Consider the following 25,854-nt stretch of genomic DNA (forward strand, 5'->3'; position numbering starts at 1 on the left):
AAGAATGTCGGGGTTATTTCGTTGTCACGCTACAAGTATCTTGTTGTTCGACTCCCAGACCACTTCATCTAGCTACAAGTACATTTGTAGTCTTAGACAGCTCAACAGGGCTTTCTTTTGTTACAGAGCCTTATAATTTCTCTCTCTGTCGACGTTTTGGCGACCTATCCGCTGTCTTGATATGGGCAAATTGAGCGTTCTTTTTGTTCAATTTTCCTCCGAAAGTTCAATTATCATGATGTAGGCGGCAGATAGGAGAAGAAAAATAAGATTTCGTGCCTAGAAAACTGCTTTGAATTGATTTATAAACCCGATGAAACTATTTACATAGTCTCCTAGTCTAATTTGTATCTCAGAGCACGCAAAGATGTAATGTTACCGACGTGAGGTCATTTCTCAAGTAACGCTCCCGTCTCTCCTATGAATCTTTTCTCATGTGGGACGAAGACTCTGTTATTGACATGGTTTGCCTTTTATGTTTCCAGGTCTGGCGTGTATTCCGGTCAGTCCACCCTGTACAGGGAGCTGTGGTAAGTATGTCATGTCAGGGATTGTACAAAGTATAGATGTGCAAAGTCAACTGTGTAATACTTGTTTTTGTCTGATCCCTTTGTCGGGGTGGGGGCACTGCATTGCTAGGCTGCCACATTTATGTAGCTCCATAAGACTTAGGAGAACTAGGAATACGAAGTAGGACAGAACAGTGAAGATATTGTCGAAGCTACGTCTGAAATATTAAGTACTGCAAATGGGACTCAAAACAAATAGACCTTTAATAGGCTGAGTTTGGGCAGCTATGAATGATTTTCTACCGGTGTGGATCTAGAATGCCGGCTCCAACAGGATTTGGTAGTCTACAACATGGCTGCCTTAACTGTGCTTTGATGTATGTATTGTAATTATTTTACCATTATCTGTATGTATGAATGAATGTATGTATTGTTATCATGTGTCTCTAACAGCCTAATTCCTTGGTTTCCTGCATTGTATTGTATTTTGAGCGTTGTTTTAACAATTGCAATCTGTATATGTACACAGATTCATACAAATTAAATGTTCTGCTTTGCGAAACACCACTATTGTAACAAACTTAATTCAGGTGAGTCACACTGTACCTTCGCCTGCCAATGTATGTTTGTAATTGTACGAAGCAATACGAAACTATAGACCACATTTTGTAACACAAAACATCTACCAACAGTGCACGGTGGCTGGTCGGGCTGGACGGAGTACACCACGTGCTCGGTAGCGTCCGGGATCGGGACCGGGAAGAGGGTCCGCACCCGGACCTGCACCAACCCGGCCCCGGCAGGCGGGGGGAACGACTGTCCAGGCAGCGACTACGACGTGCTGGAGTGCTCGGGGGACGTTTGTAACGGTACGTGCTGTCCCGTACATTTGTAAGAATGTAAAAAATAAAGCATTTCATCAATTTTGATAACTATTATATAGAACCAAGGACATTATGTCCTTGATCGAACACATAGAACTCAAGGGAGGAGAGAAGGACAGCTATCATGTACCAGGCTTTAGATACGGCTGGAAAGAGTAGAGATCGGCCAAATAGACAGATAGCATGCCAGGGGAGTTGTTCTGCTAAAAGGGTTTTTATAGCCTCTAACAGACATTAGAGGCGGCTGGGAAGAGTAGAATTTGGTCAAATATTAAATGGCCAGATAACATGCCGGAGGCCTAAGTGCGACGATTGTATAGCGGAGCCTAATCTGCAGTACCGCCCTTGCAATTAGCCTTCGGGCAACAAATTCCAATCAGCTCACAAACTAAATGCAGCCTTTGACGTTTTATCCACCTATCCACAGCCATAGTTGACTTCGAATGGTCGGCGTGGTCGGACTACACAGCCTGCAGTGCGACGTGTGGGCCTGGAGTGATGACGCGGACCCGCACATGTACCTGCACCACCACCGGCAACCCTGCCGACAACGCCACCGAGTCGTGCGGTGGAGACAGCGAGGAACGCTCCGACTGCTCCCCGGCACCACCCCCGTGTCCTCGTTCGTACCTACCATATTTGTTTTAACTTTTATCCCACATGTAAATTACTAGTACTTTATTTCTGTATTCTCCTTCCAAGGTGGTCAGATTTGAGTTCCAAAGTTCCTTTCTATTTTTTTAGAGCCCGAACTAGGTTCTATCGTGTTCGATCGAACATACACATAGTTCTGGGTAATTTGAATCGAACGCGTGTTCCATTTGGGCTCGCGAGATTAAGTTGAGGGCATGCACAACTGTAGTAGGGTCTATGGTAACTGCCTGGCAAATGGATACTGCCCGGCCAATTTGATATATTTATCTTTGCAGCCCCCTAAAGATTTGCTTAGAGATATGTTATTCCTCGTAGACGGGACTTTCTGGAGTATTACCAATCTCCAAAATCTCACGTTCTGTAACCCCTGCCGATCTTTTCCTTTACTGTAGAACACGGAGGTTGGTCGTCCTGGGCTAACTGGACCAGCTGCCCGGTTACGTGCGGAGGGGGGCAGCTGTTCCGGACGAGAACATGCACAGACCCGGCTCCAGACTTCGGAGGGGACGACTGTATCGGCAACAGTCACGAAACCGCCAACTGTGCCATCGCCGACTGCCCAAGTAAGTGCCGTTTTATATGAATTAATGAACGAAGACCTTTATTGTCTCTTTCTCTCTACATGTGTGTGTTCGTGCGTGTGTGTGTGTGTGTGTAAGTGTGTGTGTGTCGTGCGTGCGTGCGTGCGTACATGTGTGTGTTCGTGTGTGTTTGTTCGTGTGTGTACTCGTATGTGTGCGTGCGTGCGCGCGCGTGTGTGCATGTGTGAGCCACAGCACTGACATTGCAATGTGCCCACAGTACAGCTTACCTTCAATTGTTGTCTTATTACCCAGCTATGACGTCAGACGGGGACGGTGACACCTCCCTGACGTCACGTGAGATCATCATCCTGTCCACGCTGCTGCCGCTCGTCGTCATCCTGCTGGTGACGTTAGCGGTGTTCGTCACTCTCTGGAGGGGAGCCAAGAAGGCTGCTGCCGCCGTCACACCGTCCATAGGGATCCGACAGGGTCCGTCCACAGCCATGGACAACCCTATCCCTCCACAGCTACAGGCGGCCGGCGGGAGCGACTACAATCCTGGTCTGGAAAAGCATTTCCAAGAAAAATACATGAAAAAGCCGCCCCCGTATTCTCCTTAATAAGGACTTGTACCATATTTGTTTTATCCCATGTAGCGTATACTTTCTGTCTTCAAGGTTGTATTCTCCTTCCAAGGTGATCAGATTTGGCCTCCAAAGTTCCCATTTTTTTAGAACCAGAACTATGTTCGTACGTATTCGATCGAACATAGTTCGTCACTCTCTGGCGCGGCGCAAAAAAAAAAAGGCTGCTGCCGCCGTCACACCGTCCATAGGGATCAGGCAGGGTCCGTCCACCGCCATGGACAACTCCATTCCTCCGCAGGCGGCCGGCGGGAGCGATTATAATCCTGGTCTGGAAAAGCATTTCCAAGAAAAATACATGAAAAAGCCACCCCCGTATTCTCCATAAGGACTTGTAGAAAACTTTACAAATATTAGCTTTTGGATGGAAAGGCCGCAAAACTGAGATTATTTTATTTGTACAAATATTAGCTTTTGGATGGAAAGGCCCCAAAACTGAGATAATTCTATTTGTCATTTTAAGTTTAGGACAGTGAATTGATATCTTTTTCCTCGAGTTTACTTCCATGTAGACCCCATAAGAATAGCTTTGAAGTCTTTAGAGATGTATCCTGCCATTGACTAAGTGTATCTGGGTCTCACTGGTGTATATATCTTGTACCCTGTCTGTGTAAAGTTCCCGAGAACGCCTCTTGTTATGATTATTCTAATGCTTACCAATTATGGTATCAAAACTTTTCAAGCTTTATTCAGAGTGCTGTTGAAATCTCAACTCGCTGCAGATTCCAACTGTTAATAAAATTTTAAATTCGCTACGCTGCAGTGTTGCTGTATTCTTCAAACGCGTTTGTTCTTAGCCTAGAAGATACTACACATGCACAAATGTTAGTGGCGCCTCCTATATGATACGGCGTTACAACTGCACTACGGTTACTTACTTACTTATCCTCTCCATCCATTGGGAGACATAAAGCCATTGACCTTTTCCCTTTAATCTGTCACAGTTCTTCTCCGAGTGGTTTTGGGTCTGCCTCTTTTTTTTCCCAACAGGTTTCCAGTTTAAGGCTGTTTTATTCGGATATACTTGTGACATCCATTCGTAATACATGGCCAATTCAATTATCAATATATAATATTCTTCTGTACTACGATTGCTAACTACTGATTTACAAGCAGATGATTAGTCCTTGGTTCTCCTGATTTCCTTTCACCACAAACGGCGTCAGTAGACAAAAACGTTACGATCTTGCCTCCCAACGTCTGTTTGGACACTAGCCAAAGACGTCATCGTTGCTCCAGTGACGATATTTTTACAACAGATTCCCTTTAATCAACAAGAAAAGCCTGGGTCATTGGCGGGCTGACATACGGATCAGGTTTCACGGGATCTATAGAGCACCCATATCATGTCACGGTCCCCTACACCTGTATATTTTCAGTCCCCATCTTTGTCTCGCTAAAAAACACAACAACAAGGAACATCGCCTACATTTTGGGAAGTTCGCTCCCTTGGCGTAACTCGTAGAAGCCTCCTTACAACATGATCTAACGTACCCGATCACCGACGATGTCTCCGCTACAAGTCTTCACTTGTTTTGGTGTTCTGCTATGCTGTTCGCTGCAGTATGGTGAGTACAGAAAGGGTCTTGAAAGAACAACAAGCAAAGGCAGTATATGTAGCGTGGCCTAAACACGAGAGACTTTGGCCTTTTTCGTTTTTTAAGCGTTTTGGTTGTCCAGTCTACAAAAGTGGAATATCCCGTAATCAGTGCTGTTAACGAAAGGTGTATGAGCAATCTCAAACACCTTTAGGTGGGAGTCCCTAGCAGGTCAAGGCCTTGTTTGTCTTTTGACTTACAACAGTCAAGCTCAGATGAATATGAGTTATAAAAAGTGTAGAATTCAAGTGGCTTGGAAATAGACACAGAGAGAAGTAAATTGGCACTATCTAGGAGGTAACTTGATGACACAGTGGGTAGGTACCATTGAATTGGCCAAACCTGGAAAAGGTATCGCCAAAAAGGAACCAAAAACAACTTCCGCAAACTGTGTCTGTTGTGTGTGTAGATTGAGACACACCGAGCTAGGTTTTGTATCCAGTATTTTTCTCAAGTAATGTTCCCGTCTCTCCTATATATCTTTTCTCATGTGGGACGAAGCATATGTTATTGACATGGTTTGTCTTTTATATTTCCAGGTCTGTCGTGTATTCCGGTCAGTCAACCTGACAGTCCGGCGGTCAGTCAACCGTCCGAGCTGTTGTAAGTATGTCAAGTCAGGGGATGTACAAAGTATAGATGTGCAAAGTCAACTGAGTAATACTTGTTTTTGTCTGATCCTTTTGCCGGGGTGGGGGTACTGCATTGCTAGGCTGCCACATTTATGTGCCTACATAAGACTTAAGAGAGTCCTGTAAATGGGACAAATGGACCTTAGTTTGGCGGCTACGAATGATTTTCCATCGGGCAGGATCTAGAATACCATCTCTAACGGGATTTGGTAGTCTACAACATGGCTGCCTTGACTGTGCTTTGATGTATGTATGTATTGTAATCATTTCAACACTATCTGTATGTAACGTTATGTATTACTGTCATTGTATTGTATTGTATTGTATTGTATTTTGAGTGTTATACAATCTGTACGCACATAGATGGTAAATCTATACAAATAACAAATGTTCTGCTGTGTAACCTTATGCGAAACACCACTGTTGTAACAAATAAAACTGAAATCTTTACAAACTATCGACTTTAGCAACACTTCTATTCACCATCTGTACTCTGGATGCTTTTGTGTGCATACAGAAAAACATGCAATAGTTTAGCTTTGCTAAATTGAAATTTAACAGTTAATTGACTTTGTTAGAATTGTATTGTAGTACATTTTGCGTATCTTCCCTTGATGATTATTCTCTGTCATACATTGTACAAGTTATAGTTATAGAGCAATAAATTTAATTTTGATTTGATATAAAAAGAAAGGCATTGGTTACAATCAATGCAGACTCGTGTGTTTTTTTGTTTCCAGATTGCCTCGAAGGTTTCTGGACAGGATGGTTTGACCGTGACGACCCCACAGTAACAGGAGACTGGGAAATGCTGACCTACCTCCGCCGGGAGAACGTGGGACAGATCTGCTCCGCCCCCACAGCCGTCCACGCCCGGGTCATCAGCACACACGTGGAGGCCACTCTGACGGGAGAAAATTGGCAGCGTTACGACACCACAACCGGCTTCATCTGCAGGATTGAAGACCAGGACGACGGCGCGTGTCTTGATTATGAAGTCCGCTTCTGCTGCCCACGTAGGTGCCATGTATTACACCACATTTTTAGGCATAAACTAGAGGTCCGAGATCTCATGCCTTCGTCAGAGGGACATTGTTCTAGACAAAGGAACGTTCTTGATAGTAGAAATCAATTTGGTCTAGAGTACAAAAGAATCTCTGTACTCGTTTTTTTCTTTTTTTTTCTTCTACGACAGTGTCGCAAAATGTAATGATGTGATGAAAGGAAAGAATCAGAACAGGGGGAGATTTATTGCTGTTTTCGTTTGTTGTTACTCTATGTTCTTTTATTCAATTTACATCCTAACCTTTGTATTTCCACAGTTAGTATGTTCCAAATCTGTGCATGTTAATCATGAGTTTTTTTTGGCCTTCATGTATTTTATCGCGCTTTTGCAATAAATTTAAGGTCTCCAGTGGACGTCATCCATAAAAATTACTTGGTCTGGCCTTACAATTTAAGGAATGACCTGCCTGACGCATGTCCACCTTTTTCCTTCCCCGCCCCAGTATTTATAGGACAGCCCCTCAATTGTAAGCAATTGATACCAGATGCGGGGACAGCTGTCCCCCACGTGAATCAATGCAGAGGTTGGTGGGGGTAGTTCATTATATATCTAACACAAAAGGTCCACTAGAGCAACATAGGGACCGTTTTCGAACTTGACCTTGGCCTCTACAATGGTAGTTTGCCTACCAAAAATCATGAACATCTGTTTAAATTTACTCGAGTTATTTTGCTCACAAGCCACAAACACAAAAAAAGTCCACTGCAGTGACGTACGGACCCCCCACGAAGCCCAAACTTGCACTTGGCATTGGCCTCAACAACGGTAATCTGCCTGCCAAAAATCATGGACGTCGAATAATGCCTTCAAGGGTTATTCCGCTAAATCCGCAGTCACCCACAATGCGGCGAGACAATTTCATAGTCCTTCTGACGAAGACAATAACATATAAGTATAGACTACGTTGTACATGTGTAACACAAAACATCTCGCCAACAGAGCACGGTGGATGGTCGGGCTGGACGGAGTACACCACGTGTTCTGCAGCGACAGGGACCGGGAAGAGGGTCCGTACCCGGACCTGCACCAACCCGGCCCCGGCAGGCGGGGGGAACGACTGTCCAGGCAGCGACTACGACGTGCTGGAGTGCTTGGGGGACGTTTGTAACGGTACGTGCTATAGCCTCTATCAGGCTTGAGATGCGGCTGGAAAAAGTAGAAATTGGTCAAATAGACAGATAACATTCAAGGGAGTTGATCTGCTAAAGGAGTACCGTACCTATCTAGTTTATGCCTGAAAGGGGTAAGGCAGGGTAATGATCAGGCACGGCTCTGGATAGTCTGCCTTTATCCAAGAATGTAGATCATCCCCAGGTACTGTTCTGGGTACGCCTGGACTAAGTTGAATCGTGCCTGAGCAAAGTTCTAAATTAAGCACGGTTCTGGATACAATAAACCCTATCGAAGCCTAATCTGCATTGACGCTCAAGCAGCTCACAGATTAAATGACGTTTTATCCACCTATCTCCATCCATAGTTGACTTCCAATGGTCGGCGTGGTCGGACTACACAGACTGCAGTGCGACATGTGGAGCCGGCGTGAGGACCCGGACCCGCACGTGTACCTGCACCACCACCGGCAACCCTGCCGACAACGCGACCGAGTCGTGCGGTGGAGACAGCGAACAACGGTCCGACTGCTCCCCGGCACCACCACCGTGTCCTCGTAAGTACCATATTTGTTTTATTCCACTTTCTTTCTTTTTTTCTTTCTTTCTTTCTTTCTTTCTTTCTTTCTTTCTTTCTTTCTTTCTTTCTTTTTTCTTTCTTTCTCTTTCTTTCTCTCTTTTTCTCTTTCTCTCTTTCTTTCTTTCTTTCTTTCTCTTTCTTTCTTTCTTTCTTTCTTTCTCTCTCTCTTTCTTTCTTTCTTTCTTTCTCTCTCTCTCTCTTTCTTTCTTTCTTTCTTTCTTTCTTTCTTCGTGTCTTCCAGATTATTGTATTCTCTTTCCAAGGTGGTCAGATTTGGGTTCCAACGTTCCCATCTTTTTTAGAACCCGAAGTATGTTCGATCGTATTCGATCGTATTCGATCGAACATAGTTCTGGGTAATTCGTGTTCCATTTGGGGTCACAAGATCACAAGATTAAGTTGAGGGCATGCACAACTGTATATAATATGACAAATGTAGTAGGGTCTATGGTATACGCCAAATAGTGACTGTCTGGCAAATGGATACTGCCTGGCCAATTCGATACTGTCTTTGCAACCACCGAAAGAGCTCGAGCTTCCAACCACCACGTTCTGTAAGTGTAAAACCTGCCGTCCTTTCCCTGTGCTGTAGAACACGGAGGCTGGTCGTCCTGGGCTAACTGGACCAGCTGCCCCGTGACGTGCGGAGGAGGGCAGCTGTTCAGGACGAGAGAATGCACAGACCCGGCGCCTGCACATGGAGGGGACGACTGTATCGGGAACAGTCACGAAACCGCCAACTGTGCCATAGCGGACTGTCCCAGTAAGTAGCGTTTCATATGAATTAATGAATTCGAAGGCCTCTATTGTACATGTACATACCCACTAAGTTTAAGTACAGTTCACAATAAAGGAATGACTTGTATGTACACGTATACATACATGTACACATAATCTAGCTACACATATGTAGCTCAAGCGCTATACTCTATTGAGTAAATTAAACCGTTGGTGACGTTAATATAGTCTTATTTCGCTTGACCACGTCACCACTATGTATTGTTCTGTTTAAATGATGAAATGATAATAAAAACTTCTACTACTTTCAATTCGTTTATGAGACTAGGAAACTAAAAATACACTAGACGCAACAGTGACGCAACACTAGACGCAAAAACGCATTTTGGACAATTCAATCTTACCATCTTTATACGTTTCTCCCTTACCCCACCATCTTACACCTTTCTTCCTCTCCCAGCGATGACGTCAGACGGTGACGGTGACACCTCTCTGACGTCACGTGAGATCATCATCCTGTCCACCCTGCTGCCGCTCGTCGTCATCCTGCTGGTGACGTTAGCGGTGTTCGTCACCCTCTGGAGGGGAGCCAAGAAGGCTGCTGCCGCCGTCACACCGTCCATAGGGATCCGACAGGGACCGTCAACAGCCATGGACAACCCTATCCCTCCACAGCTACAGGCGACCGGCAGGAGAGACTACAATCCTGGTCTGGAAAAGCATTTCCAAGAGAAATACATGAAAAAGCCACCCCCGTATTCTCCCGGACTTGTAGAAAACTTAACAAATATTGGCTTTTGGTTGGAAAGGCCGCAAAACTGAGATTATTTTATTTGTACAAATATTAGTTTTTGGATGGAAAGGCCCCAAAACTGGGATTATTTTATTTGTCATTTTAAGTATAGGACAGTGAATTGATATTGTTTTCCTCGAGTCTACTTCCATGTAGACCCCATAAGAATAGCTTTGAAGTCTTTAAAGATGTATCACTTATCCTGACAATTAACAAACCTGCTATTGACAAAGTGTATTCAGGTCTCACTGATGTATGTATTTTGTACCATGTATGTGTAAAGTCTCCAAGAAAGCCTCTTGATAAGATGATTCTAATGATTACAAATTATGATATAAGAACTTAAACTTCAAGCTTTATTCAGAGTGATGTTGAAATCTGACCTCGCTGCTCACTACGACCATTAATAAAAGTTTGAATTCTGCACGCTGCAGTGTTGCTGTATTCTTCTTTATGACATGAATAAATGGATGTTCCTTACCTTGTAACGTGAATGAAAGGTCATTCAAGTTCAACGGGCACCGATATTGGAAAATTACATATTTGTGTAGTGTTTACTACAAAGAAGAGCTTTCCGAATGGATATGCCGTACCTTGTAACGTGAATGAAAAGTCATTCAAGTTCAGAGGGCACCGATATTGGAAATTGTATATTTGCGTAGTGTTTACTACAGAGAAGAGCTTTCCGATCGGCCGCGTTGGCCTTCACCCAGGCACAACAATGATCGGGAAATCCCGGGACAAATCCTTGCTCAGTCGGGAGTGTTGAAAGGGGATTGGTTAGGCGTCTATAAGTATAACGTACTTCATAGGCACAACAAAAATACAAGGTCTTTTGTAAGGCCTTCTAAAACTACAGATTTTTAACATCGTGATAGTAATACTATGAGTGCGCGAGCTCGCGTGGACGACGTTCAGCACCAAGGACAGGCATGTTTGCACAGAAACATGTGATGTACGTACGGCAATGAATTGCGGCTGGTTATTAAACTTGTAATTGCAGGCGCTGCTTGTGTGTAAGTTTGGCATCAACCAGTCCGAAATGGTGGGACCTTGCCAACACAACATAGTGATGCAGTGCCTCATTGAACGACTAGGGGCCGCTTTTGATCACTCTTTGCAACCCGGAAGTGACTTCTGTTGTGTTTGTTTTCGTGATGGCGTCGGCTGCTGAGACTGAAGAGACAGCGGAAGGCTCGGGTCCTAGCTGGTCCATGTGGCTGGTGTGTAAGAGCATGAGGACGAAGTTTCCCTCCGTTCGGCAGATGGCCACAGACGAGCTGGACCGTCTGCTGAAGGCACAGCAAGCCTCACAGGAGAGCAGCGAGGTCAGAAATAGCGGCCACGAAAAGGGGGAGGGGGGCGTGTCAAGTGAACAGTACCTAAAGTTTGCCAAGTTAGACAAAGAGTGTGATTTACCACAATTGTGGGTGGGGCAACACAACAAATGTTCTTGGCCTCTTCATATTTTCACCTACATCTTATACGTAATGTGCAGTGATATGTAATATGTAAAGTTACATAAATATGTACACTACATAATGTAACATCTGTGCAGTAATTTGTTACAGTAAACATACACAATAGACATAAAAAAAAAAAGACATAAAGAATACTTGTTGAACAGTATTCTTTTGACAAAGTTACGTGTAACGTTACATGTATGTTTGCTTCTCCTTTTATTGTGATCATAATCTCATAATCTCATCATAATCAAATTTCTTACCAGGTCCTGCTCCTGGACTCTCGGCCAGTAGAGGAGTATTCCATCAGCCACATCCCAGATGCGGTCAGGGTCGACCATGATGGTGATCTAACGCCAGCGCTGGACAGGATACGCCACGAGAACGACACGTCTCGGCCCTTGTCTGTCGTAGCCTACTGCTCCGTGGGATACCGGTCATCAGTGGTAGCAAAGAGGTGACATGTTTTTTTTATGTTTACCTTCACAGATAGCCTGATGTTAGATCTATAGCACACAAGGCACAAAGTTATCCAGTCTACACACACTGGATATAACTTTGGGCCTAGTGTGCTAATATATTGGGTCTATCATCCAGGCTACATGTACTTCACAGAAGAAGACTGACGTATTGTTTTTGCTCAGTTTCTTCTTCTTCCAGATCTCCAAACATGTCAATGAACTGGACCAAACATATAAGGTCAATGATCTGGACCAAATGTCTGTCACTGTAGTAACAAGTGCTGTAGCTGACACCCTACACATGTAGTGTTGGGTTACAGTTATGATGTTTCTCCAGTGAAGCATATTTCCAAAGCATCTTTGAACCCCCAAATAATCAACTGTTAATAATATTCCATAAATAATTTCATACCTGTTTTCCAGGCTTGAGGAGGAACTGAATAAACTCCCATCAGGCAGTTCAGTGAATCGACCAATCAGCATCTACAACCTGGAAGGCAGCCTGTTCAAATGGGCCAATGAGGGAAGGGCAATGGAGGACAGTGAAGGCAAGAAAACGACCTTGGCTCACCCCTACAGCAGTGTGTGGGGGCGGCTACTCGACAAACAGTTCCACTGCTGGTCCAGATAATGCTCTTTCATGTTCATTCTTCTTTACCCAAAGCGTTGGCCAGGGAAATTAATTTTCTAAAAAGGAGGCGTGGCTCATAACTCAAGATGACATCAGGATTATGTCATTAAAATTTGCATAAATTATTATCTTGCACTAAGGTACTTACACAAAAAAATTCAATGACCATAGGTAACCCTAAGTAGTATTTTTAAGATGTCCCCAAAGTCCTCAGACACACTTCCAGACCTCATGTCTTAACTTAGCTGACAACATTTGAAAGTTACATTGATGAATGAACTTTATTGCTAGACAATGAACTTAATTGCTTGACAATCATACATGGTGCTATGTATGGTAACAACAGTACAGTACTACAAGTCTATATTTCTATCGTATATTTTGAACTACAAAATATTATCGCTAACAGTATATGAGTTACATAATCGTAATGTCTCACTTTTGAAATAATGTATAATGTAAAAAGAAGTTGACCCTTCCTCATATTTAGGCATATATGGATATTCTAAATAGCCTTGTTATCTATAAGACACTGATTAATCGTGTTAAGTAACATCATTTTCATATACATGTACTTGAAAAGTTAACCTACATACATGTATTGTCTTATGTAAAGCATACTTTTATGAGAGATACGTGCACACTATGTTATCTGTTTAACTAATGTCATTCTTTTTTAAAGCAATTTTTGAAAGTACTTTAACAAAATTGCTATTTACAGAGCATCAGATTTAGAATGATTCCTTTCCTAAAATCATGGCCTATGTGTTCAGCGTGGCCAGTTACAATCTCAGGTTTATCTACGCCACCCACTTTTTTAATAGCTGTGGGGTCGTGTGGCGTAATGGCAGAGTGCTTGACTGAGAACCAAGAGGTCCCTACATGACACCAATCTTGTGCCCTTGGGAAAGGCACTTAATACGACTTTCCTCACTTCACTCAAGTGAAAATGAGTATTGTCTGTCCTGTATTTGTTTCTATGTGTGTAACACAACACCAGCAACAGCTGCCTGTGTCCCACATGTGTTGTACTGTCACAATTTCAATGAATCAAATCAAAGTTATGGCATCACATGAAAATGGCCTATATGCGACCAAAGTACAGGGTACAAGGGACCGCGATGATGATCCCCACAACATACAACAGGAGGAACAGCCTATCCAGAACATGAGCCAACAAAGCATAATCTGTCATTTCATCATCATCATCCTTACAACCACTTGTCGCCTGTGCTAAAGCATCAATGCTGACAGCGAGCCTGTTGATACTGGCCTCCAGGTGGGACATGGCAGCCCCAGCTTCAAAATTCGGTTTCATCTTCATGGATGGGGACTTTGGAGAATGCTGTTCAAAGGCTTCGTTTACATAGGAACCAAACCTGCCCTTCTTCTTTTTGTAGACGCCGTCACTGGCAACACTGCCAAATGCATCATCGTTGTCGTCGTTTAGATTCTTCGTAAGGTCTCCCTTGAACACAGCACTGGTGAAATTTAATATATATAGTTGAGAAGGAGACAAGTATGTCACAATTGCATCACAAATGACTCTGACTCTACCATTTAACGTGGAACAAATCTTAAGGTATTTAGCAGCTAAAACAAAAACCATGCATGTCTGATCGTGTTTCAATATAAACAGTTTTGTTGATAGCTTTGAGTGCTATGCATTTAGACGAACACACTGTAAAGTTCAAAATGTTTAATTTATGTACATATCTGGCTGCTAAGGTATGATGTCTGGGAAAATGATGTAAATAGATACATGTAAACAATCAATTAATTCATACATGGCGCAACAAGTACATTGTACAAAAGTAACCCTTCCACACGGATGAATGTGTAAATACCAGTAGTTTTAATACATACATTGCGAGGTAGCGCAGGAACAGTGTCCGTGCCCAGGCAGGCAGGGTGCCCTTCTTGTTATGGATGCTCAGAACCAGGAGGGTTGTCAGCGTGAAGATCCCCATCATTCCCATGGACACAATGATCAGGATAGCTGTTTTTGGAGTGAACATGTACGGGTATAGACTCCTTCACAGACGTTTATTTTTTGGAGGAGGGAGCGTTGATATGCGATATTTATATGAGCAGCAGAGGAAGTGCCGCGGAGGAAATGACGCAGTTTTTCTTACATGCTTTTGCTCATAAGAGCACCGTCTTCCAAGACAAGAGCAATAGAAACATGGGGAAGTTTATTGCAAATACCTGCCCGAGGGCCATACAGCAACATGGGAGTACATTTAGCTCTAATGGAGGCAATTTATGTCAACCCATGCAGACCATCTCCCAACATCCAGCATTAAAGCCTTGATTTAGCAATATTCTGGCCGTTGGGGTGTCGCGCCCTTGCTCACTTAGCCAAAGCCAAAGCTACCAGCCAGCCACATGCCACCTGTACCAAGATGAATCCCTCCACCACCACCACTTGGCACATAGATGAAGAAGAAAAGGACAGAATGTCAGCTCACCGATGAAGGGCAGTGTCCCGTTGACAGGCAGGAACCCGGTGACGACGACCAGCGACACGACCATGGACAGCATGACGGTGACGCTGAACGAGATGCGGTCCCCTTTCTCGATGGGCAGTAGGAACGTTATAATCATCAGTATTACCAGGATGATGCAGGGGGAGATGGTTGTGGCCAGGTGGTACCGGGGGTCCCGCTGAAGCTCGATGACGAGGCAGGCGTCCCTGTTGTCAGCAGACAGGGTGACGTGGCCGCCCCACTCTCCGTACTTGATGGGTTCGGTGGTGTTGGTGCACGTCAGGAAGTTTGGGTCGTCGGTCTTCATTGGCTGAGAACAGCCTGCAAGTACAAACAAGGTATATATTCAATAAGTTCTCTTGTACTAGTATCTGCTGATGAGACTGAATTTGTTGATAGCCTCTACCAGGCTTCGTGAAGCAGCTGGAAAGAGTAGCGGCAAACTGTTCTCATAGCGTGAATCAACTCCCCTGACTTAATTATCATCTGTCTATTTGGCCAATTTCCACAAGTTCCAGAAACCTAGTAGAGGCTATGATGTTTATAGAAGAAAAAGAAAACCTTCATTGTACACTTTTGCGCCACTGAGCTAAATACAGGTCGTTGACAATCATACACAACGTGTATATATAAACTTCTAGTATACTCTAGTGCTTAATATAATAGACCGTCTACTGAGAACAAAGGCCGAAGATGTACCTACACTGAGTAAACTTAGGTACTAATCTGTTTGCTACTTTTCGACCTTCCTCTTTGACACGTACCCATCTGGTAGTTTTCTCCTGCCGTCCAGCAGATGGCGCAGGTCATGTTGTCCTGAGGGAACAGGTACGGGTCCAGCTCACATGTCGTGGTGGTCAGCGTCTCGACTGTCCAGTGGACCGCGCCGGTGTTGTCCACTCTCAGCTCCACTTCGGGAAACCCCCCGTACTGTGTGTCCGCACTGTTGGTGGAGAGAAAAATGTAACCACTGTTGTAACAGTGGGGTTCATGCGCCACCAAGTAATCTGTATATTACCGGTCCGGGCCTTTTGGCCTAGTGGGGGTTGGGGTTGCAGCTACTCGCCCCTACCATTGCCAACATTGACTAACGGTGACCATTTTGAGTATCAATGATACTACTTAGAGATGTTAGAAAGTAGTCGTAGTAAACAAGAAGTACGTACTTTGTTTTCAGTATGAGGCTGGGCATCCAAAGAAGGCTGGCGGCGATAGAAATGTCCGTGATGCCACCATAGTCTCCTGTGTGCCAGATTAAGCGTCTGTCTTTCCACGTCTGAAAGATGGTAGGAGGATTATTGTCATAAATGCATTGAAAGGGCACAACTATCCAGGAATTCTGGAAAGCATTGTGCATCCCATGTATCAAGATGAAAAGACAGGAAAATGTATAAATTGATAATTTCAAATCGTGATTGAGAAAAGAGAACCATATTGAACATACGTATTCTGTTTTGACGTCCGAGATTATGATTTCCTCCTTTTCATCCTGAAAGAAAAACAAAGATATAAAGAAGATTGGGTTAGTTTCATGGACTAACTTCCCTGGCATGTCATCTGTCTATTTTGGCCAATTTCTACTCTATCCAGTCATCTGTGACTGAGCCTGGAAGAGGCAAATTTAACCTGAGGTTCCGAATCGCTTACCAAGTTGACGACGTTGACGATGTATGCCTGGAAGTCCAGACGACTGAACCGGCTCGGAGGTAAGGCTTTGTTGTACACGTCAGGACTCAGCAGATCGTTCACTAATCGTGCATGGTGGTCCACTGCGGAAAAAAGAAACGAGCATTTCAACACCGTAAGTTCCATTCTATCCATAACCTTGTAGATTTTTGATAATGAAAAAAAAAATAGATGGACATAGCCTCCATAGAGAGCCTGCTATAGACGGCTCCTTGTTTGGGTTTTTGTGGTTCATATCTGTTCTTTTCCGATTTCTGTGGTCGAATGATTACACTAAGGGATAGATGGTGATTTCTAACTGATTTCAGACTCGACCCAGTTTGTAGCTGTAGAAAACCCTGTTAAGTACGAAAGAACTGATACACAATCAGAAAGCAACGCATAATAAGCCAAAAACCCCAGGCAAAAAAGCCTTCAACTGAATGAAGGATAGATATGCAAACGTCTTGTCAAAGAACAAAACCTACCTGCACAATTGGGTACCCCTGAGGGAGACCACCGTCCGATCAATCCTGTACCGTTGCTGACACACTGTGCCCTGTTCAGGAGACTGTCGTCCTGGACGATGTAGCCTTTGTCACAGATGAAGGTGATCCACTCGCCAAGCGGGTAGAAGTTCAGCAGCGGCCTCCTCTGACCGAACTCAGGTTTTCCTGGATCAAGACAGCCTCTATCTGCAAGGGTGATACATTGCAGGGGTTCTATGTTGAGGCGTTCTAGTCTATGTCAGAATAGAGACTCCGATCTGGTAGAATCAGCAATTCCACATACGCCGGTTGAAGTTTTATACATATTAAAAGACAGTCAGAACTATTCAACTTTGATTCTTGTCACTGGAGATAAATGGACTGACTTGAAATTTACTTAGGATGTGTAAATGTGAAACTACCATTACACCATAACAGCATCCTGATCGGAGTCTCTGTCGATATAGACTCCGATCGGGATCATTATTACTAGTAGAATCGCATATCGGAGTAACATAGTAAATGGCCACAAATCCATTCCTCTTTGGAGGAGGTGTAGAACAACTCTACTTATTAGAATATTCATAGGAAAATTCTGGACTGCCGTCATTTCAGACTCACCATTACATGGAACGACATCGCACGGCTCCGGCCCGTCTCTAGTATAGCACCATGGCATGAACCACCTGCGCAGCGGGTCGGGATTACGGCAGTAGTTCTCCTGCAGGTTTTGTTTTAAAGAAAGCTATTTAAGAAACTTTATTCACACAATCACATGAGAAACAATACATCATAGCACTATAGGTACGTTTCAGGAACTTAACGTTCAAATTTACAACAATCAGTAGTTAAAAACTTAAACTACACATTCACGGCAAAAAGTGGTTACACAACTACAGATTTACAGAAATGAGATGGACAAAACAAAATGAAATCTCACTAGCTTAAGTTTTTTTCTAGTCTGTGTTTTACATAGCCTGGTATCCAGTCTGATCGTGATTGGGGGTATTGGGGTGTTTAGGCAGGTTGTGTCTTCGGGGCCTCTAAGACCTTCCCCCGCCCAGTGCAACAGACCGTCCCGGTAGGAGTGTTACGCTAATTAGAGACAGTATGCTCGGGGATTTGGTTTCCCCCAACACGATAGACTTGTTCGTGGAGGGCTAATTAATCTCTCGTGAAATACACACCGGGACGCTTATGTGAGGCGGGCGGGCCAGAGCTCTTGCGGCCCCGACCACGAATCAGACTGGATACCAGGCTATGTTTTACAGCATGGAACGTGGGGTTGGCATTGTTAATGACGGTGCAGAAAAGGTAATATCTTGCCTCGAGGTTCGCCCAGGGGTACTGGGTGATGTAGTACTTATTCTCGTCTATGTCCCACCGGAGGCACTCGGCCCCGGACCGACTTCTGCTCACCTCCCCTCGGTAGTTTGTCCCGCTCCCGTGGAAGCACTGGATGCCTGCAATGTTCGGATTCAAGACTTATTGTGAACGTGAACGTGAACGAGGTAGTTGCTGCATATCGTGATGCGCCTTTAATACGCCAAAAAACAGTTACTTGTTTTTACTTTAACTTTTGTTTAAAAAATGTGAATCAATTAACAGTTCCTGGTTATAAACCTCTTGTTCTTGAGATCTCACCAGTGTCACTGACGGAAGGTAGTGGATGCTACCTGAAACGTCTGACCGTTTCCAAAATCATACCCAGTTGCTAGAGTGTAACTTTTTTCATAGCTACTGAATCCAATGTAACAAGTGTTGTTGGCTCACCTGTATCCTCTGTCGTCAATTCCGCGATGTTGTAACAGTCCGAATGCGGGAAAATGTCGCAAGACAGAACTTCCGGCCAAGACCCGTTCCCGAGACAAGACGCCCGGACCTCCTCGCACCACGACCGGCAGGGCAGCTGCTGTCTTGAGGCGCTGAAACGATCAGAGTTTCGTTGTCCTAAACGCCTCTTGTTTTCTGGATTGTGGATATAAGTACTAAAGACACGTATTAGTATTTGTAAACAGGTGTTTGTGAGTAAAGAACGTCGATACACTGGTGTGTTATATTCAGCATTAGAATGTAGTATTGTTAGTGTTGAACTGTTCTGTACCCATGCCTTACATACTCTAGAACACATATGGGTACATGTGCATTTAGTCCATCTGGACAGGGATATGCAATCTATCTATCTTTTGACATTATGCAATAAAGATTCATATCATATAAGTATACACCGAGGGGTAGTTATACCGGCTATACAGATACAGATATTCAATCATTCACCATCCTGATTAAATTGTTTACGGATGACTGTGTTAACTGTGTTAGTTGTAAACAGTTCAGGATGCCGCACCTTTCGTTACAACTCGGCATGCAGCAGCCAGCTAGATTACAACGAACGACCTGTTACACATTGCCTTTGACTGTGTTGTAAGCTGTTCAGGATGTCGTACCTTTCGTTACAGCTGGGCATGAGTACGGCGCACACCAGGCTGGCGACCTGCGGATGGCAGGAGGAGGATGCCAGGTCGTGCAGGGCGCCTCCCGGTGCTGTGGCGTTCAGGACTTCCTCCACCGTGTCGTGTAGCAGCGGGTTCGGGAGCGTCATCATGTCGTACTCTAACCCTTTACACAGCGGGAAGTCGGGGGGAATCTCCTCACACTCTGGAATTAAAAACAAGACGAGTGAGTGATAATTTACCACCTATACATTGTTGCCAGTGCTCATAAGGTCGACAGAACCTACCACAATGGACGTCAATGAAGGTTAGACATGCAGGTAATGAGATACACTAGGAAACAGCGAGCAGTACCTCCACCAACACAGAAGACAAGAGAAGACAATACAAATTTTCACCTGAGTTAAGTGAGGAAAGTCGTGTCAAGTGCATTTCCCAGGGGCACAAGGTTGGTGGCATGGCAGGATTAGAACCTAGGACCCCTTAGTTTTCAGCCCAGCACTCTGCTATTACGCCAAACTGCCCCGCGTTAGCTTGAGAAATGAATCCTCTGATATACGATGTAACGGTTCTGAATGTGGTGCTACAGTACAATATTGATGAGTGGTAAAAAAAATTCCACCAACCGCAGTCTCTCTCGTCCGACCTGTCGCTGCAGTCCTCCTCGCCGTTACACCTCTGCCAGGACCGGATACACGTCACTCCGTCAGCACACCGGAACTCGCCAATCGTGCAGGTAGCGAAGACTGTGCGTTGTACAAAACATTGCCGGTCAGTTGGGTAAACTTTCAAAGTGTCTCAGAGGTAAAGAAGTGGTCACAGAAATGAAAGTATAAACATGTAATTATAAAGGAAATCTATCTGGTTCACGTCTGCAGAGGAACTCGCCAACGGTGCAGGTACATGTAGTAGCGAGGACTGTGCGTTGTACAAAACATTTGCGGTAAGTTGGGTAAACTTTCAAAGTGTCTCAGAAGTACAGAATTGGTTACAGAAATGAAAGTACAAAAAAATGTATAAGCATGTAATTATAAGAGAAATCTATCGGGTTCACGTCTGCACAGAGGAACTCGCCAACGGTGCAGGTAGCGAGGACTATAAGTTGTACAAAACATTGCCGGTCAGTTGGGTAAACTTTCAAAGTGTTTCAGAAGTATAGAATTGGTCACAGAAATGAAAGTATAAACATGTAATCATAAGGGAAATCTATCGGGTTCACGTCTGCACAGAGGAACTCGCCAACGGTGCAGGTAGCGAAGACTATATGTTGTACAAAACATAGTCGGTCAGTTGGGTAAACTTTCAACGTGTTTTCAGAAGTACAGAAAATGCATGGTCACAGGAATGAAGTACAAACATAAAAGTGTAAGAACAGCAAAGTTATTCACAATCACAAGAGCCGACGTTACGATTACCGTCGACTGTCTTCTTCAACAGGGCAATTACGATCGTGCACTGGAGCTAGCTCTTCTGTGGTTACGAATAAAGAACTTTGCTAGGTTCGGGTCGGAAACGCGTGGGCTATCCAGAACCGTGCCTGAGCATGGTTCTGGATTAAGCACGGTTCTGGCAATTTGTTAGCTTTACCATTTTTTAATGTCTAGATCTTGGGGTGGTGGGACTATGGCGCACTGATATGTCAACTTGGTGTATTCAAATGTTAATTGTATTTTGTTGTGTGGTGCTGTTAATATAAGTTACAAACTTGAGTGCAGCGTTATGTTTTGTGCAGTGTTATGTTTTGATTTTTTGATGAATAAAGCAATATAGAACCCCACCTTTGTCCACTGACGTGTACGTTGCGTTGAATCCGCGGCCCGCTATCGAGCGATCGGAGGTGAGAAAGATGTTCATGAAGTGACTCGCTGACGCGACGACGCCAGGATTGCTACTGCCGGTGTAGCGACCTGAAAACGGCTCGGAGAGATCAGTGCAAGGTACCAAGGTCTGGCGAGCAAGATAATGATAATTATTATAACTTAAGTTTAACTTAAATTATAACTAGCTTAGCAAGATATGACATAGCGTTTGGCAACCTGTACAGCAATTCTAGAAACCGATCAATTTTCTGTAGATTGTAGTAGTACATGATGGATGAACCTGTATTTTTGCTGTTTTACTATTTCTGTTTGCTCAGTATTTGGTCGAATTTCTAATGCCTATGCTTTGTAAAAAAAACACGCAACTTTGCAATGAAAAAACGTTTACCGAGTGAAAATTTAGGGTTTGTGGTGTCTCCCTGGAACACTTCTACAAAGTCAAAGCCCTCTTCGAGGTCGAAGTCCACGAACTCCAGTCGGACAGACTTGCTGAAGTCGACCCTGATGCGGTATCGGCACCTCTCGTCTCTCCGGTACGGGGCCGGGTAGAACGGGGAGCTGAGCTGGCCGCTGTCCCCCAGAAAGGGCCGCCGGGAGGGACACGCTAACTCTGTGGGAAGAATAAATCTTTATTGATACAACAAAAGTACTAGCCTCCTTCACAGACCTGTTCACATTATTTTTTCGGTGCGCGACGCGAGTTATGCCGCGGAGGGACGATTTTGCCGCCGAGGGAGTTTTTGCCTTGGAGAGAAGGTTTCCCGCTCCGGAAGGAGGCTACAAAAGTACAGCGACTTGGGAAAAGCACTTTACACTGCTATCCTCGTATCGCTCGGGTGAAAATGAGTACCTAGCTTTGGTTAGGGACGTCCCTGGGATAGGAGGTCCCACACTCTGCGCACGCTAAAGAAAGAACTCACCACACCTTTCGACAAAGAGTATGGGCATGCCCCCGGTATGCGATGGTCCAAAATACTACTATCTGGTGATTCACTACCGACTCAAGCAAGAATAGTGTGAAATTTACACCACTGGAGATCCTAATCAAACAAACAAACAAACAAACAAACAAACAGAAACAAATAAACAAAACCAATATTTAAAAACTCATACCTGTATCTACTGCCGTGTAGGTGGCACTGAACCCAGAAGATGTCCCGGCACTGTCTGACGTGAAGACCACCGTCAGGGCGTTACCTGCGGAGTCTACGGTGCCGAGATTCAGCTCGCCAGTGTTCCGGACCCCTGTGTCACAAGCCAGAAGAGAAACATATGTCTAAAAGGTGCAACTTGCTTCTTGACGAAGTTATATTAATTATTATTATCATTATCCTTTTTTTCATATTCCATTTTTTTATGTTCGATTTCATGACTAGACATGGTGACGGCACACTCAAGTGATATCATCAACTTATTTAATGCCGTCACCAACGCAGAGGACGAATACAGGACGAGACAATACTCTTGTTCTCTTAAGTGAGGAAAGTCGTGCACAGTGCCTTTCCCAAGGGCATAGGATCGGTGGCATGACACGATTCGAACTCGGAACCTCTTGGTCGACGCCACATGACCCCAAAACATCCTTCTAAGATGTAGAAGTGAAGCCATAGTCCTTACCTATTCGATCTTGCCTGTCAGTAGAGTTTCCGTCATAGATGTCCACGAAGTCCGAACCTCTCTCAAGGTCAAACACGGAGAAGGTCAGTCGAATCCTCCTGCCCGTACCGACCACGATGCCGTACCGACATGTCAGGTTGTTCGGGTAGTCCTGTGGGTAGTTCGGGCTGTTCAGCGCCCCGCTTTCGCCTGTCAACAGCAATGGCCCGCATCCAACTGGGGAGCAACACATGAGCAAATGTTCTATAGATTTTATAGATCATCAGAATTCAATGTCGGAAAACTTATGATTAGTGATTTTTAAATTTTAAGCAATATATAATAAGACATTTGTGAACGAAAGAGGCCGTTCAAATGTGCCCAGTTCTCTTATTAGGGCCGTTTCTGTTCATTGGAGAACAAAGTTTTAACACAGAAAATAATTTCACCAGGTAGGTATAGAAGATTTAGGATATTGAGCTTTTCTTTCTCACACAACCAGTAAAGTCTCTCAGAGGCTGTGAAGAAGATGTCTAATAGACGTTGAAACGTAAGCGAGAGAAAGACTTTGCCGGTACGTTGTGTAAAAAGAAAATTCTAATTATCCAAAGCTTAAGGTTTAACAGTGTGTCTGTCTTAACATCCTTCGCACAGCAACATAAAAGCTCAGTACCTTTTTCAGAATTCGTGTGAGTTTTAGTAGACTGACTCTGCGTAGTACCTGGCTCCAGTAGTGCTACGTACGAGGCGTTGAACCCAGAGGCAGTCCCTGCCCTGTCTGATGTGAAAACTACCGTCATGGTGTTGCCTGTAGATTCTATAGGGTCGACGTTCAGCTGGCCTGTGTACTGTTGCCCTTCTGGAAATCAGCCAAGAACATGTTAATGCCAACTGTATTGCGATCTACATCGGTATAGCCGGTATTACCGCCTTTCAGCATAACACACCACCTTCGCAGGCACGCGGCGCGGCGGCAGCTGGCTATATTGTACCAAACAACCTGCTACAACTAACCTTTTCACTAACTATAGGCATTATTCAAAGCTGCCCCTACTGTGCATGTATCTGATGGCAGCGACGTCCACGAATTTTTAATCACCTCAATATTGGGTGGTGTAGCTTTCTTCCATGTACTTGATCTTTTATGCAGCCCATTTTTGCATGGATAACCTTACAGATATAAAGGTAATATAGTAATCTAGTAATTCTTTGACATTACAAGCACTAAGGTTTTCCCGATAGACAACCCCTAAACGACTTTTTAAAAGATTTCAATTTCCCCCTTTGTTATCTATGTATTGTGTCCTCTCTTTGCCATCATTTATCATTGGGTGGGGAACCGGACCTGCGCTCTTGAATTTCCTGTATTTACTGTTTTTGCCTGTCTTAAAGTTGCGTTTGTTTGTTTTTTCTTTATCATATGTATTTATTTCAGTGGTGCCGTCAACATAAGTGCTTTCCACTTGAGTGCGGCACCACCATGTCCTGTACCTTTTTCTATGTGAATGAATAAAAAAAAAAAAAAAACTAAACGTTACCTCCTCCAGTCTTCTCGTCACCGTCATACACCACCACGTGGTCCAGGCCCCTCTCGACGTTGAAGTCGGAGAAAGTCAGGCGGATCCTCTGGTCGCGCTGCACGGAGATCTCGTACCGACATCTCTGGCCGTTCGGGTAGTCGTCCGGGTAGTTCGGGCTGGTGAACGTCCCGGTTTCTCCCGTCAGCTGAACTGGTCGGCACGCTATGGAGGAAGGACGTTTCTTGTTACCACAACAGGCGACACGTATCTTTTGCAGTATCATACCATCGTACATATAATTTATTTATTTACAAAATCATGCCCGAAGGCCAATTGCTTGTTAACCTTAACAACATGTCAGATAATGCTAAACTGCACTTTATTCTTAGAGGCTCCACGTTGTTACCCTCTATGTACAACTTTAAAACGATAGACTTACATTGAAGATACCGAGCGCTTCTAGCTCTGCTTGACTGTCTTTAACAAGATATAGAAGTCCAAATACTACATGTGTTAATGGGCCTAAATTCTCCTTCTAGCTCTGATTGGCGGATGTGTTTCCGCCAATGAGATATAGGAGGTTAACGGGGAATCCTGTGGCCGACCAGTAGTATTCATTGTTAGGTACTACACATCCAAACACATTTTAAGATCACACTGGGCCCCAGAACTAAGTTCTTACAACTACGTTTGACCCTATAGCTGCAAACTACGTATTGATATGAATATTTCCAACGAAATAACACAGTTACGTCTAGTTTCGGTCAACATTTAACATGGAACGAATATCACCTTGTTTGAGACGTCCGGACACAGGGACAGAGAACAGGCCGCAAGCCAGCCCAGCAAAACAAACCAGGCGCCACATGAGGACTTCAGATCTACTAAAATGTGATGATAAAGACATAATATAATCAGTAGTATAATCACGTACAGAGGTTAAGAATCTGCTTATATAACCCTTGAGTGGCAGCCAATAACATTGTTAAGCTCACAACAGTCATACTGCAATCAGTATCCACTCTGTCATCGAAGATAAGTTGTTGTTGAGGCACATGTAGATCAGATAAGAGATCTCTATAATACCCTAACAAAAGAGTTGAGTATGCGACAGTGGGCTTCTGTGGCATGGTTCTAGGTGTGTGAATTTCGAGACGAGTCTTAGCTAAAGTTTTGCCTGCAGCAATGCAGCGTAATTACTGTAGCTGACCTCGGATGAACCGTGCCGTGCGTCAGAACAACACACATTTAGTATTCTACAGGAAACCCTCGTATGATTCATCATTTAAATCTTTGAAGCAAAGTACGGGTCAAATTTCTTACAAAGTCAGCATTTTGTTAAAATGAAATAAAACGTATGTTGTTGTTTTTTCTATTAGTAAACAAGATCGTTCTGCACAGTGGGTATGTAGGTCCGTGGCCTTATGGCCTTGGAATTAAGTTGTTCTACCTGGGTGGGATTCAGGCTCTGGGATTTGAGTCTTATCTTACACATTTTTGTCTTTAGACATCGTACATGTTCATCTCAAGACAAATT

The 25,854-nt window shown here is 44.1% G+C and overlaps 4 protein-coding genes across 4 annotated transcripts; 2 read left to right on the top strand and 2 right to left on the bottom strand.

The window, feature by feature from the left end:
- Nucleotides 1–827: 827 nt before the first annotated feature.
- On the top strand, nucleotides 828–10,034 carry LOC109461489 (coadhesin-like). The gene is made up of 12 exons (XM_019758916.1): nucleotides 828–849; nucleotides 1,202–1,378; nucleotides 1,821–2,015; nucleotides 2,440–2,610; nucleotides 2,884–3,185; nucleotides 5,353–5,416; nucleotides 6,186–6,461; nucleotides 7,451–7,621; nucleotides 7,989–8,177; nucleotides 8,793–8,963; nucleotides 9,399–9,647; nucleotides 10,015–10,034. The coding sequence occupies exons 1-12, from the start codon at nucleotides 828–830 to the stop codon at nucleotides 10,032–10,034; spliced, it is 2,007 nt and encodes a 668-aa protein (XP_019614475.1).
- An 848-nt stretch (nucleotides 10,035–10,882) lies between these two features.
- LOC109462418 lies at nucleotides 10,883–12,946 on the top strand. Its single transcript, XM_019758970.1, has 3 exons — nucleotides 10,883–11,059; nucleotides 11,461–11,651; nucleotides 12,079–12,946. Exons 1-3 carry the CDS (start codon nucleotides 10,889–10,891, stop codon nucleotides 12,284–12,286), a joined length of 570 nt encoding a protein of 189 aa, XP_019614529.1. The 5' UTR covers nucleotides 10,883–10,888; the 3' UTR covers nucleotides 12,287–12,946.
- Nucleotides 12,947–13,358: 412 nt separating this feature from the next.
- Nucleotides 13,359–19,422, bottom strand: LOC109462224 (neuronal acetylcholine receptor subunit beta-4-like). Its single transcript, XM_019758764.1, has 11 exons — nucleotides 19,376–19,422; nucleotides 18,702–18,853; nucleotides 18,255–18,391; nucleotides 17,550–17,649; nucleotides 16,929–17,135; nucleotides 16,423–16,544; nucleotides 15,942–16,051; nucleotides 15,540–15,718; nucleotides 14,758–15,096; nucleotides 14,153–14,285; nucleotides 13,359–13,767 (listed from the first exon to the last, which is right to left on the bottom strand). Exons 1-11 carry the CDS (start codon nucleotides 19,393–19,395, stop codon nucleotides 13,371–13,373), a joined length of 1,896 nt encoding a protein of 631 aa, XP_019614323.1. The 5' UTR covers nucleotides 19,396–19,422; the 3' UTR covers nucleotides 13,359–13,370.
- Nucleotides 19,423–19,626: 204 nt separating this feature from the next.
- On the bottom strand, nucleotides 19,627–25,185 carry LOC109462998 (deleted in malignant brain tumors 1 protein-like). The gene is made up of 9 exons (XM_019760027.1): nucleotides 25,110–25,185; nucleotides 24,336–24,539; nucleotides 23,471–23,656; nucleotides 22,819–23,034; nucleotides 22,315–22,446; nucleotides 21,590–21,811; nucleotides 21,160–21,288; nucleotides 20,008–20,127; nucleotides 19,627–19,664 (listed from the first exon to the last, which is right to left on the bottom strand). The coding sequence occupies exons 1-9, from the start codon at nucleotides 25,183–25,185 to the stop codon at nucleotides 19,627–19,629; spliced, it is 1,323 nt and encodes a 440-aa protein (XP_019615586.1).
- Between the last annotated feature and the right edge of the window lie 669 nt (nucleotides 25,186–25,854).

Source organism: Branchiostoma belcheri, unplaced genomic scaffold (genome assembly GCF_001625305.1).
Source record: "Branchiostoma belcheri isolate BF01 breed outbred unplaced genomic scaffold, Haploidv18h27 scaffold1, whole genome shotgun sequence".
Taxonomy (NCBI): domain Eukaryota; kingdom Metazoa; phylum Chordata; class Leptocardii; order Amphioxiformes; family Branchiostomatidae; genus Branchiostoma; species Branchiostoma belcheri.